General features: G+C 40.6%; 1 protein-coding gene across 1 annotated transcript in view; it reads left to right on the top strand.

The window, feature by feature from the left end:
* Positions 1-6,878, top strand: part of LOC118019452 (cytochrome P450 4X1) — a 41,352-nt gene extending 34,474 nt beyond the window's left edge. The window contains 4 exon segments of the mRNA XM_035018633.1: positions 1,672-1,805; positions 3,093-3,157; positions 5,722-5,804; positions 6,601-6,878. Coding sequence (XP_034874524.1) covers positions 1,672-1,805; positions 3,093-3,157; positions 5,722-5,804; positions 6,601-6,769 — 451 coding nt within the window. The 3' untranslated portion in view covers positions 6,770-6,878.
* The last annotated feature ends 7,790 nt before the right edge of the window (positions 6,879-14,668 follow it).

The following is a 14,668-nucleotide window of genomic DNA, read 5'->3' as shown; positions in this document are numbered from 1 at the left end:
CTGTTAACTACCATTTATTTTAATGAGAGAAATGAAAATAATTTTATAAAAAATAAAATATGTTTTTATTCCATCATATGGCCTTATACTCACATTTAATGAAATTTGTACGTAGCATGCTGAAAATTTATAATTCTTTTAGACAGATAATAAAACCACATTGCAAAGAGCAATTTCTGAAAAAACTGGCAAGTTGTTCAACACCTCCATTTGACTTGTCAGCCATTTCTGCATTGGGTTAAAATTCCTCTCTTCTTCTTGCACCAGGGCTAAGATGGACAACATTGTGTTTCTAAAATATGCAAAGTGCCAGGCTAAGCAGAATTACCCTTTTTATTCTGGGCTTGAGGAGGAAAGAGCACAAAATGAAAATTTCACACTACCAAATGGCCAGAGCCTGCATTCAAAATAAGTAATCAGAAAAGCAAACAGAAATACAATAAAGCAAATAGACTGAATATATGCAGTCATTTTGTGACTAGCTGACTGGCTAGGATGCAAAAAAAACCCTTTATTCCTCTCCCTCTGATATTTCACACTTGTATGGGGCAAGTTCTTTTCATCTCTGGGGTGAAATCTTGAGTGAATCTCATAGAGTTCCCATCCATTTAAGTCACAAGAGCAGTCTCATTTCAGTAATGAAACTGTCTGGTCCAGTGGAATAATAAAAAGTGCAAATTCATATCCACTTCGATCCTCTCCCTCCATCCCAGCTCAACATTTCTTTGGGTCTGGAAGCCAGTGGTGGGTGAGGGGGTTGTGGTTGGCTTCTTTTTACTGACCAGTTCCTCCCCAACCCAGTAGCTTCTGTTTCTGACCCTTCCATAAGTGGTCCCAGGAGGAAGCGAGGAGGAGAAAGGGGTTGGTACTATGATGATTTTGCTCTCTGAGCTTGGTGGTTATTCAGTACTTCCTTTCACTCTCAATGGGTACATCTGTGAGTTTCTTGGAGATTCCCTCACTGGAGTTTTGCCATGGTGATTCATGGGGCAAGGGAATTCTTGTCCTCAGAATTCCTTTCAAGCTGGTTCTGAAGCTCTCCCTCTTGCCAGTTCATTGGCCCATAGGGCACACTCAAGCACTCCTGACTTGCTTGTCCCTGTGGTTCTCCCCCCAACTCCCTGTCTGTTCTGAATCACAGACTTTCCTCTCAGTCCTCCGTTCCCCAAACTCCAGGGGGCACATGCCAGATCATCTAAGTGACCCAAGAAGCCCCTCTTTGCCTAACATGGTTGGGGGGCCCTCCTCCATTCTCCACAGCATTCTAGCATTCCAACAACTCTCTTTAAAGGATCTTTTTTTTTCCCTCTCAAAACTCTTAAGCCCTCTCTCTTCAGTCCTTAGTCATTCCTTCTACATTCTTGATTTATATGGTAAGTGAAGAGTTGCAAAACTGGTTTCAGAAATCTCCCTAGCAAATCCTTTACTGGTAGATTAGCAGTTCACTTTATAATGAGGATATTTGGCACTTGTTTAGTTCCTCTTCCCCTGGAACCTCAGTTGATCCTGAGGCAGAAAGAGTCTCACATTCTGTTACATACACCAATTACAAAATAACTTTAACCTAGAGATGATAATTACCAGGAATAAACACCAAAGAGGAAAAACATCAATATTTACAAACTAGATATGGACACTGAGTTTCCTCCCCTCCTTCCCTTGTGCTCACAGGCACCAGCTGGGTGAGATGTCATACACCACAATGTGCATCAAGGAGTCACTCTGACTGGTGCCTCCAGTCCCATCTATTTCCAGAGAGCTCAGCAAGCCCATTACCTTCCCAGATGGACGCTCTTTGCCTGCAGGTCTTTGCATTCTTTTCTTAAGCAGTTCCTAGAGACCTGGGGATCCTGGCCACCACAGTGACAAAGACTGGCTTTTTTCTCAACTCTTAGAAGAGTCAAAAAACAAATCTAAGGAAGTCTGGCTTAGGGTTGGGTGCCTATTAAGAACTCAGTGGGTAACTCTTTGATCAGATATGGTTTCCAGACTTTCCCAAAAGCACGTAGCCATTTGTAGAGAAGCTCTGCCCAGAACCTGGGTGGCCAGAATCCCAATCCAAGGTTTCTTCATTTGCAGGACATTGTTTCTAAAATAATCCTTATTGGGCTTAGTTTGAGACTGAGGTGAGACTTCATGGGAGATGAGCATCATTATCTATATCTAGAAGACCCAAGGTAGGGTCTTTGGCTTCATCATCATAATATCACTCTTGTAAGTATGCAGCACTTAATAGTTAACATAGAGCTTTCAAGCACATTATCTCATTTTCCCGCCCTTGAGATATGATCTTAACAGACACTTAGATGGTGCTTCTCAGTTTACAGAGCACTTTCAAATACTTGTGGTGTAGCCAAAAACCCACTGGAGACCCCAATGTGCAGATGAGCAGAACTAAAACTTGCATAGAGGCCCCACATCTGGAGCCCAGTGCTCTTCAGAGCACAGGTCTCTGAGCAGGGCAAGTAGGAAGCAGAAGGGTGTCACGTGAGAGACACTTCACTTGTTTGCTTCAGTGTTCTGTTAACTCTTGCCCTTGGAAACAAGCTGACAGGATAGCTTGTAGCAAATACCAACAGCCTGTCACTGTGACTTTGTTGACAGATCCAGAATTAATTTACCAGAATTTTTTATGGTAATCAAATAATCTTCAAAATCTCTCTCCTCGTCTATTTTTAATCCCCAAACCATGTGGATATTTGCCAAAATTTCCTCCCTTCCACTTATGAACAGAACCAATAGAAACTTGTCATTGGACCTGCATGATGGAATTGTGGTTCTGTTCTTCTGGACCCAAATTATTTCTGGTGGGTGCTGTATTGTCCATTAACAGATATCATTCTGACATGATACCAACAGCTCCTTAAGATAGAATCAGGTATTAAATAAGTCATTGCTTTGAAAACTAAGGTGTCACTCAAGCCTCATCTTCCAATGGGTCCTTGACCGCTGACATCAGCTACGGCATACAGAACTCTGCCAGGAGCTAGATCACTCCCTTCAAGAAGAAAATTCTTGTTGAAAAGTGCTGTAACAGTAGCCCACACCTTGCTCTGTCTCCTGTAATCTCTTTTATTTCTTTCTTGTCACAGGAATTGCTGTGGTTCTCAGTATTTGGGGCCTTCACCGTAACCCTGCCATCTGGGAAAATCCAGAGGTATGACAGTCTTACATGTAAATACTTCAAGAAACGAATGCTGTGCAAATAACTTTGTTAGCACAATGTGGAAGTGGCAAATGACACAAAGCAAATAAAATAAACATAAAGACCAAAAATGTTCAACTTTTCTCCTAAAGGAAAACTGTCCCTTTCCCCTATTCCTACTTTATGTTTGCTTTGAATGAACAGATTGACATAATGCCACACAATCTGCTCCAAATTGCAATCTGTACGGCAGTCTTTTACTAAGCGAGCTCCACCAAGCACTCACCCAGACATCTGCAGGAGTGTAGACTATCCATGTAGTCAGGCAGGCAACTCGAGCTCTCTTCTGCTGGATGGAACAATCAGAATTCTGGCATAAAACCAATGGCACACTCAAGTTGGGCTCTTTGAGGAGAGTTTCGTAAAGGAACTATTTACAAAGATTTGGTAGGGTTTAGAAAAGCAACATGGAGCTCAGAACCGTTGAAGGGCTTCCTGCCTCTGGGCCTGGTGGGGGAGAGGGTTACAAAGACTGGAAGAGATTGCTGTGCTGGGAAGGGTCCTGGGCCTTCAGTAGCGCAGTCAGCCTGAGGCAGCTTGGTAGGGTGAGGTCCAGGGAATAAATAACCCAAAAGCTCTCTCCATCCACCCTCCAGATCACCAGTCAATGTCTTTTATCAGTGTCCATCAATAAAATGACAACCTAAGTGTCCATCAATAAATGAATGGATAGGGAAAATGTGGTGGCTAGAATGGAATATTACACAGCCATAAAAAGGATGAGATCATGCCATTTGAGATAACATGGATGGACCTAGAGGGTATTATGCTAAATGAAATAAGTTAGACTGAAAAAGACAAATAATACTATATGATTCCACTCATAAGCTGAATCTAAAAAACAAACAAACAAACCAAGTGCATAAACAAACAAAAAGCAGAATTAGATCTATAAATACAGAGAACAAACTGTTGACAAATGTCCACCAATCAGTATCTTTTAACTACATGGATCCACTTCTTGGAGCCTAGAGCAGAGCAGGAAAGGGAGGACAGAGGATCTGGAGAGGCAAAAGAAGACACATAGCTAACCATAGTGCTTGATTCAATGTTCTTAAACTCTAAACACTCACAACACCCATAGATATTTCCTTTCACCTAAGTGGCTAAGGTTTAAGATCTCTTATGTATAACGGGAGGTGGACTGCATATCTCAGCAACAATTAATCACATGATCACTTTGGCTAGACTTCTAAGTGGGTGAATTCTTTTTTTTTAATGTTAAAATTAATTTTATTTGAGTATAGTTGACACGCAATGTTCCATTAGTTTCAGGATCAACTTGGTGATCTGACAAGTTGATACCTGATGCTATGCTCACCACAAGTGTAGCTACCATCTGTCTGTTACATCACTATAACAGTATTATTGACTATATTCCTTATGCTGTGCCTTTTACTTCTGTGACTTATTCATTCCATAACTGGAAGCCTGTATCTCCCTCTCCCCTTCACCCACTTTGTCCAACCCCCCACAACCATCAGTTTGTTCTCGGTATTTATAGGTCTAATTCTGCTTCTTGTTTGTTTATGCACTTGGTTTGCTTGTTTGTTTTTTTTAGATTTGACTTATGATTGGAATCATAGAGTATTTGTCCTTTTCAGTCTAACTTATTTCACTTAGCATAATACCCTCTAGGTCCATCCATGTTTTCTCAAATGGCATGATCTCAACATCTTTATGGCTGTGTAATATTCCATTTTATCCACCACATTTTCCTTATCCATTCATTTATTGATGGACACTTAGGTTGCTTCCATATCTTAGTTATTATAAGTAAATGCTGCAATAAACATAGGGATACATATATCTTTTCAAATTAGTGTTTTCGTTCTCTTTGGATAAATTAAGTGGGTGTGTTCTTACCTCCAAAGTGAAAATAATATCACTGGCCCTAGCATTTCTGCTTTCTCCATACTTAGTCTGGGTAGCATACTAGTCCATTGGGAGGCCAAACAAGGGCTGCAGATCTAGAATTGCCCCGTCCAGTGTGGTAGCTATCCGTCACAAGTGGTTATTGAGCACTTAAAATGTGGCTAGTTGGAAATGAGACATGCTGGAAATGTAAAATACACACTGGAATTTGAGGACATAGTACAAAAATGTGAAATATTTCCTTAATAATTATTTATATTGAGTACATGTTGGAATGATAATATTTTCTGCAAAATAAATTCTATTATTAAAATTACTTTCACGTTTTAAAAATGTGACTGCCTGGGATGCCAAGGTGGCTCAGTCAGTTAAGTGTCAGGGTGCTGGGATCCAGTCCTGCATCAGACTCCCTTGCTCAGCGAGGAGCCTGCTTCTCCCTCTGCCTGCTGCTTGCCCCTGCTTGTGCTCTCTCTCTCTCTCTGACAAATAAATAAAATAAAATAACAAAAATGTGGCTACCAGAATGTTGAAATTACATATGTGGCTCATTGTATATATCCATTGACTAGTGCTAAGTAGTAGCTTAAGAAATGTGCTAATGGTGTTTTGGGGATGGTGGTGGGATTGCCCTGTCATTTTAGGTGTTTGACCCCTTGAGGTTCTCCCAGGAGAATTCTGATCAGAGACACCCCTACTCCTTCTTACCATTCTCAGCTGGACCAAGGTAAGGACAATTTGAAGTTGTTGAAAATGCACAGAAATATTTACTTGGAAACAGCACTCTCCCTTTGGTAACTCAGCTCTATATATTCTTCCATGGAGCCCCATCATCTCACCAGATTATGAGGTAGATATTGGTACCTATTTGAGCCCCCAAAAAGACCAGTTAGTTTCGCAAAGGACAAAGTCCTTCTCTGTCACATCCTATACAGCCATGCCTCAAAAAGTTATCCTACGATGAAAACTTGCTCGTAAGCCATGCAGCCCACCCCCAATGCAGGAGAAATGATTCTTTTTTTTTTTCCCTTAGTTTCAGATTTATTGAGGTACAGTTGACATATGCAATTGTAAGATATTTAAAACATACATCATGGTGATTCGCTATCTGCATACATTGTGAAAGGGTTTTTCCCCCTCTAGTTAATTACCACATCCTCCACCTCACCATTTTCTCTCTTTGTGTATGCCTGAGGACATTTAAGTTCTACTTTATTAGCAAATTTCAGTTGCACAATGCAGTGTTACCAACTATAGTCACCATGTCTTACACTACATCCTCACAGGAGAAACAATTCTATAAGCAACTTCAAGTGCCACCTTCTTTAGGGACGGCATCACCTTACAGCCTCTCAGTTCATGTTCCTGCAGGGAATAATAGAAGTTCAAAAGTTTCCACGGCATTTACTGTGAAAATGCTGCTTTACCGTGAATAGTAGATTCATTATTCTAGCATCTTAACGAAAGAGTCAACAACAGCTCCATTTCCTCAGGTATCTCTTTCTTTCCCTTGGTGTCTGCAGGAACTGTATCGGGCAGCATTTTGCCATGATTGAGCTAAAGGTGGCCATTGCCTTGATTCTACTCCGCTTCAAGGTGGCTCCAGACCCCACCAGACCTCTCGTCTTCTTGTACCAGATTGTCCTCAAAGCCAAGAACGGGGTCCACTTGCACCTAAAGAAACTCTCCTAACGTTATAGCTCATGGTACAGCAATCCTTCCATCCATACTATATATATAGTTTTAAAGTTAAATTACAGCTACTGGGCCAAGAAAATGAAGAGGAATCAAAATATGGTGGGAGGGGTAGGGGTAGGTGGGATGGGGATCTCTGTGTAACTGTACATTATCTAAAACCATTTCTAGGTGATATCCTGTGTCACCTAGATCTGTTTCTGTATGATTTGGGGAGATTTTCCAATCATTTCTGTTTGATTCTTGTTGCTATTAATGCTATATACCAAGAATTTTGTTAGGTGACTTCCATATATTTTTGTTGCTTTTTAAAATAGTTTTTGGAATTACACAAGTAATAGGTGCGTGTATGCTCACAGCAAAACATATCAACATTCGAAAGGCACGTAGAGTAAAAAGTAAAAATCCCACTTCAAAGACCGTACACCTCTCTGCCCTGACCAATCCTACTCATTTTCCGAAAAACAGAATGGTTTGGTGTTCATTCTTTCAGAACTTTTCCTATACATGTTATATATACATATGTTGGTATGTATGTTTGTATTCTTACAGATGGGATCATATCCATATTATTCCTGCTTTTTTTCACTTAATAAAAAATATATCTTATTCCTAATCATGGATTCATAATGTTCTATAATATGGATGTATTATAATTTATTGAACTATTTTCTTATTATTGGATATTTAAAATGTTTGCTTCTTGGCCATTTGTGTTTATTTTGTTGTTTGTGACTCATACATCATTTATGCTTCTTTTCCTATGGAGTTCTATATGAGTTTTTTAATATTGTGGATAACAGTCCTTGATTGTAACTTTTCTTTATATTTTCCCCATTCTTTTACTTTTATAAAACTTTATGGTGGCTGCTGGCATACAGAACTTCTAAATTTTCATGAAATAAGATAAATAAACTTTTCTTTATGGTTTCTGGGTTTTAATCTTGGATAAGAAAACCTCCGTTTGGAATATTCTAGATAGTCTACATAATTTCCTGGTGCTAACAATGCTTGTGAAGCCTAAGCAGGAATTTTTTAATAATTTCCAAATATTAGGAATAATAATTATCATTATTTCCAGATTCATCACTCATTTGATGTTTATGTGTCCGCTACATGTCAGATATTGTGATAAGCATTCAGTGAATAAACAGACATGACCCCTGCCCTCATGGAGCTTGTATCCTAAAGTGGAAGATGGATAACAGACAAATAATTACAAATTTCACTAAGTGCCGTGAAGGAAGTGAATGGGCTGAGCCAGACAGTAATGAAGGGGAACTTACTTTAGATTGGGTCGTCTAGAAAATCCTCTTTAAGAAAAGGATATGTAAGTTGAGACCTCAAAGGAGAGAAGCTACACCTTCTCTTTCTCAGATGCCCCCTAGAGGCAAAATTATGGCAATTCGCTGGACAATTTAAATAGCCCTGAAACACTTTGAGTTATAGAATGAATAAATCATGGGAATAAAAGGCACAGCATAGTCTGGTGACAGGTGGTAATTACACCTGTGGTGAGCATAGCATAACCTGGAGAGAAGTCGAATCACTATGTTGTACACCTGAAACTAATGTAAACTTGTGTATCAGCTATACTCAAAAAAAATTTGTTTTTGATAGGCCTGAAACAAATAGTAGAAGTATATTGTCCTTGCCAAGTAAAAGCAAACTGATCTTGACTATCTGGATGGATAAGAAAAGAAAATAAAGTCCTGGTCGCATCTGTAACAGCTTACTATAACAAAAAAATCCCCAAATAGAGGAGCTTAAACAAGATAACAATGTCTTTTTCTCTCATATAAAAGTCTTAAGGAGGTAGATGGTGCAGAACTAGTAGGGTAGTTTGCTCTACAAGGTCATCAGATAGCTAGGCTCTGTGTATCTTGTTCTCTGTCTTCAACAAACAGCTGTCAATGAATGATCAAAGCTAAGTTGCTATAGCTCCTACCACCACATCGACCTTCAAGCAAGTGGGAAGAGATGAAAGGGAATGGGAAGGCAGGTGCCTTTCCTTTTTAAGCTATTAGGCGGAAGTTGTACTCAGCGCTCTGCTCACAGATCTGCGGAAAACCCAGTCCCTCTTATAGCTGAACGGGAAACTGGGAAATGTGGTCTTTAGCTGGCAATCATGTGGTCAGCCAGATCTTCTATTTCTGTAGGAGTGGAGAAAAGATGCTGAAGGGACACCGAGTCACCTCTGCCACCAACAGTCTATCATTTAAGCATGGACTGGAACAGGTCTTTTGAAATAGAAATAGTATCAGGGATAGTACTGACCAGGAAGGTGTCATGGCATTCAGAGGATAGTAATCGAGAGCCAGCATTCAAACAGGCCATACAGGTAAATTTATAAATACTCAGTCCCAAGCCAGAAATGGATGGGGTGGGTCAGTATCTTGAAGGAGCCACATAGTCCTGGACAAAATACTCTGACTTCCTCTTCTCTTCCCCTCAACTGGAAGATAGCACATAAGAAAAAAAAAATGTGCTCAGTTTCAAGTCTAGAAAGGATAGTACACTCAACAGAGTTGTAAGTAATATCAAGTATCATGTTTTTATTCTTTACCTTTTGTGAATCATTGGCCTTTTTACAAATCTAAAGAAAATTGTGGGTCTTCTCCAGAAATGCGTATGTACCCCAAGCACCAACAGAGCTTGTCTGTGATTTCATGACGTCGGTGGACTCCACGAGCCCATGCCTGGACCCAGTTGATAGCCCTTCCTCTGCCTTCATATCCTTAAGGACCTTAGCAGATGGCTGTGTCTAGTCATGGAGGTTCCCAGTAGTTCAGGAGGCAAGTCATTGCAACCCTAGGCAACTATCTCTGACAATAGTGTTTCAGAATACTGAACCAAAACCTTCCCTCTTATAACTTTCACCCATAGATACAGCTCAAAATTTCTTTATCAATTTATAGTTTTCAGAGTCCATTTACCACCATTATGTAATTAGATCTATACCACCTCCTTTGTGACATACGCATGGAATTTTATCATATGCATTTTCCCAATGAGGAAAAGGAGGTCCAGCAAGATCAGGTGGCATATCCAAGGTCTCTCAGTCAATAAGTAGCAGACCTAGAACTCTGGAGCTTTGGCAATTCTTTAAGTAGTTAGAGATAGTTCTCATGACTTCCCAAGTCCTCGGTGTTCCAGCTCTATAGTTTTAGCAAATCAGATGTGGGCTTGCACTAACATTCACCACCATGGAGTCAAGAAACCAAGAACTGACGGTGTTCGTGGCCATCATCCTGGAACTAACCTTCTTCTGTACCTACTCCAGTCTGGTACCCATTCAGGCTCTGGCAAGCAACTGGGCCATTGAATGGTTAATGAGACCTGAGGGACGGTGTAGTTCAGTCCTCCTCTTTGAGGAGAAAAGGACAGCCAGGAGTTGGAGAGATAATCCAAAATGCAAATGTCAAGTCCAAATACCAGAAGTGGAATTGTAAATGAGAGAACAGAGATGCCAGAGCCTATAGTAGGTACAGAAGAAGGTTAGTTCCAGGATGATGGCCACGAACACGAGCTGACCTCTAGCCCCAGTGTTATACTGACTGGCTAGCCAACAAACAGTTATGTGTGTTCAGAGAAAATAAATGTTGCAGCTCTGAGTCAGTCATGATGTCAGTTTCAGCCACGGTTTCGTGAGATGTTGTGTGGCTTCACATAGTTTCTGCCCACTGCAGGGGACATAATTCGGTCTGCACTTCTCCTTCACTCATAGATAGTTGTGGAACACCTGTGCACCAGGGACTGTCCTAGGCACTGGGGACATTGTAAGGAATAAACAAAGACTGACCTCTTAAAGCTTCTATTCAAGAGGGGACCCAAACAGTTAAAAAGTAAATGAATAAATGAATACATTACTTAGGTTTAGGCTAGCTGTAGTAACCAACAAACCCCCAAAAGAAGGAACAAAAATATTGCCCCTCTCTGTGCCAGTCTACCCTTTTGGTTTATTTTCTTCCCAAATACAGACAGCATTTACTCCCTCCGTGAGGATGATAACAAAAGTCCTATCTTGCTGGATATCTAAAAATCTCTGAGTGATGCTCATTTCTCTTCATCAGGCCTGGATAGGACTTCTTGTATTCTCGGGTTCTATGAACTAAAAGACAAGTTCTCTTCACTTAATGATGGAGCAGAGACAGGAAAACTACAATAAAAACTCTCAGCCCTATCCCAAAAGACTATATTTCTCAGGTGTTCTTGCTATTAGGTGTGACTGTGTGACTTAGTTTAGGTCAATAGGACATGAGCAAAATTGATGTGATGATTGGATCATGCCATATTTTAAAACCAAGCTGCTTGTTCTAGATCTCCTCTCCCCTTCCCAAGGGCTGGAAGGGTTTTGGTTGATTTTGATAACTATCTGGGCCACTTGTTTTTTCTCCTCCAGTATTTTAAATTCTACTCTTACGTCTTAAATTCACCAAAAAAGAGTGAGCCTGAGAAACCCTCAACCCCAATAAAAGCAGACTACCAGGCCCATGCATGCTCTCTTTACCCACAACTTTCCTGCGTGGCCCTAGCTGTGTTGTGTAATTTACAGGTCTTGTAAGTAATAAACCTTTATTGTTTCAAGGTTTCCTATGGTTGTTGCTGAAGGGTGTCTTGCATTTGTTAAGAGCCACAGCGCTGGTCCAGCCACATTGGTTATTGATAGGCTGAGACTGGTGCAAAACACTACCATACTTCTGGGTATGATTGAGCCTGGCTCAGGCAGTAGAACACATGACTCTTGATCTCAGGATTATGAGTTCAAGAAGACCCACACTGGGTGTAGAGCTTACTTAAAAAAAAAAAAGAAAAGAAAAGTTAAAAAAATATTTAGAAAAATACTATACTTCTATGTTCTCCCACCAAAATAAAACAAACTTTCATTAACTTTATTAATGATTCTAACAACCACCCAGTTCCAGTTCTAGATGGCTAGAGAGCCATCTACTTCCCTCCCATCCTCACTCATCAGACTCAGTCACAAAGTTTTCTCTTGAATTCAATCCCTTTTCTCCGTTTTTATTAGCAATACATTCATTCACTTACTCATTTATTGACTCTACTGTGGGGTAGGAATCATGTTAGAAATTGAAGATATCAAAGATAATTAGGCATGGTTTTTGACTGAGAGGAGTTTTCAGTACAGTGAGGAAGAAGGTAAGTAAAACAATGTTTATAATACATCGTGAAGAGCACTGTTCCTCAGATTTGCCCAGGGTGCAATGGGAGCCTAAGGAAGCGATTGCTAAGCGGCCATGTGGTGATGGTGACTGGTGACTAAGTCAGGTAGGACATGCTTCCCAAAGGAGGTGACGTCTATTGACGTCTATTTTTTTAGACCCTCACTATCAGGCTGGGCTCCTTCATGAATCTGGCAAGCAGCAATCTTACTTAGAGTTAAGGAAAAAATTTTCTGTGAGACTTCACGTTGCTAAGTGCTCATCTCCACTAATCCAACATTATTGATAAAACTCACCCATAAAGGATGTAGGAGGGAGACTTGCCATGACACATTGACCCCAAGCTGGCCAGAGAATAACCCTCCACTCGATTGCCCTTAGGGGGCACTTCTAAACCGGTGAGTGTTAGTAACATCTCTAAAGGTATAAGTTTTAGTATCACCATGGAAATGACTCCCCTCAGAGATACTAATGAGATGGTAATAAAGACAGCTGTTGTATAATGAACACAATATGGATGGAAGCAGAATTACCAAGAGGATGATCTGGGAAGAGACCAATTTTTCATCCACAGGCTTCATGGGATAGAATGGAAAAGGACCTCTAGAATTCGAATGTGGAGACTTGGAGTTAGAACGCGGTCCGGGAAGCCCTCCTGGTATCTGCCACTGCTAAGGACCATACAGTGAATTTGGGTTATGCCCTCCCCTTTCTCAGCTGACACTTCTAGTGCTGGTACAGACCTCAGGGAGCTCACAAAATATCAACCAAGGATCATCAAAAACCCTTAGAATTGTTTTCCCTCCTAACATATTGGAGAGGGCAGAGGGACACCATAAATGACAGGAAACGTGCCATAAGGGCAACAACTCTGGAAGACCCAGCATTTACGATTAATATTTGATGACTTGATCCCCCAAAGTGCTCATTTTAAAAGAAACCTGTAGCTTTCAGTCCTTTGGCCTTTCTATTGTTCTACAACTTTTGCTTTCTTTTCTTTATTTCCTGCCATCTTCTTCTTTGCTTGTGGCTGCCTTCTCCTTTCCTTCTTCTACCTGTGCCCTCTCTCTTCAATTTCCTTTCCTCCAAGAGTTGGTTTTACCTGTTCAAAGACTGAAGGAATTAAGTGTATTTTCTACTAAGTCACACTGCCAGGAACAAAATTTCCTACAATGGACTTTCGACTCTAGTCACATGCTCTTTGCACACTCTTTCCCCCGAGTTTACTGCATTTCAATTGCTGAATGGAATGGTTAATCTGATGTGCCAACCTGACTAGGCCCCAGGTGCCAGACATTGGGCCAGGCATTATTCTGGGTGTGTCTGTGAGGGTGTTTCCGAATAAGCTTACTGCTTGAATGGGTAGACTGAGGAGAACAGATTGCCCTCCCCAATGTGGGTATGCATCATCCAATCAACTGGAGACCTAAATAGAACAAAGAAGCTCAGGAAGAATGAGCACTTCCTGCCTGACTGTTGGGCTGGGAAATCAAATCTTTTCCAGCCTTCACACTTGGACTGAAACATTGGCTCTTCTTGGTCCTAAGCCTGCTGGCTTTTGGACTGGAGCTACACCGTCAGCTCCTATGGTTCTCAGGCCTTCATATTCGAGATGGAACACTACACACTGGCTTTCCTGGGTCTCCAAAGTGCTGACTGCGTATCTTGAGACTTCTTAGCCTCCATAACTGCATGAGCTAATTCCTTATTTTATATATATATATTTATATATTTTATATATATTTGTATTTTTATATACATACACACACAATGTTATATATATAACATAACATATATATATAACATAACATATATATATAACATAACATAACATATATATATATATATATATATGTTATGTCTTGTCTCATCTTGCCTGATATATATATATATAACCTATTGGTTCTGTTTCTCTGGAGAACCTTGAATAAACCCTGGGTTAAACCCTCAAATCTGAGTTTTCATTTATCTTACAATTGTTCAGTTCGGCCAAAGGCTAACCAGATCATCTACCATTTTCACTCAGTTTTAACAGCCAAGATCACCAAGACCCTCCAGGGTCAAACTAAAGTTGTAGCTGGGGTCTGGAGTTCTTGGAAAACCAAAGTTAACCTTCCTGTTAACAGGAAGTCTCTCTGCTATGACTTCTCCTTCACTTCTGTGATAATGATCAGGAAATTCTGAGCATACTTACATAACTCTTGCTTTCAAGAGAAGTCTCAAGAAACGGTCAAACAAAAGATTCTGGAACAGCGAGGGCTGGCCACCAACTCCCTTGCCCACCCTAACATTTTCCTCTGGAAATGCCTCCAAAGCCAACAGCCCCTCAGGTCTCTCCATCCCAGGGTTGTACTGTCGTCTGCTAGTGCTGGCCTTTTCTGCTTCTCCCCACACCTTCTCTCCCACAGCCCACTCTCATGTCAATGCTGATACAGGACGAATGGCTTCTTAATGTTTAGGTAGGGCTTTTTCAGCATGAGGAAGACAATTTCTTCTTCATGGTCATGAAGTCCTAACACAAGCAGTGATAAAGATTGTCCACTGATCTGATTGGTTTAGACCGGGTGTCTTTTGGAATGCACAGCATGACTCTGCCTACATCTTCTGTTAATGTTGGTTTATGCCTAATTTGATCTATTTCTACATCCATAATCTGATTCCACTATTGGCCACTAGGTGAATAGCTCTAAGTATTTGGGGGCTTTATTCTTAG

The sequence above is a fragment of the Mirounga leonina genome, unplaced genomic scaffold (assembly GCF_011800145.1).
Source record: "Mirounga leonina isolate KUSES-001 unplaced genomic scaffold, KU_Mleo_1.0 Mir_173, whole genome shotgun sequence".
Classification (NCBI taxonomy): Eukaryota; Metazoa; Chordata; class Mammalia; order Carnivora; family Phocidae; genus Mirounga; species Mirounga leonina.
Note: the sequence above shows the minus strand (reverse complement) of the source record. Positions and strands in the feature narration are given on the sequence as shown.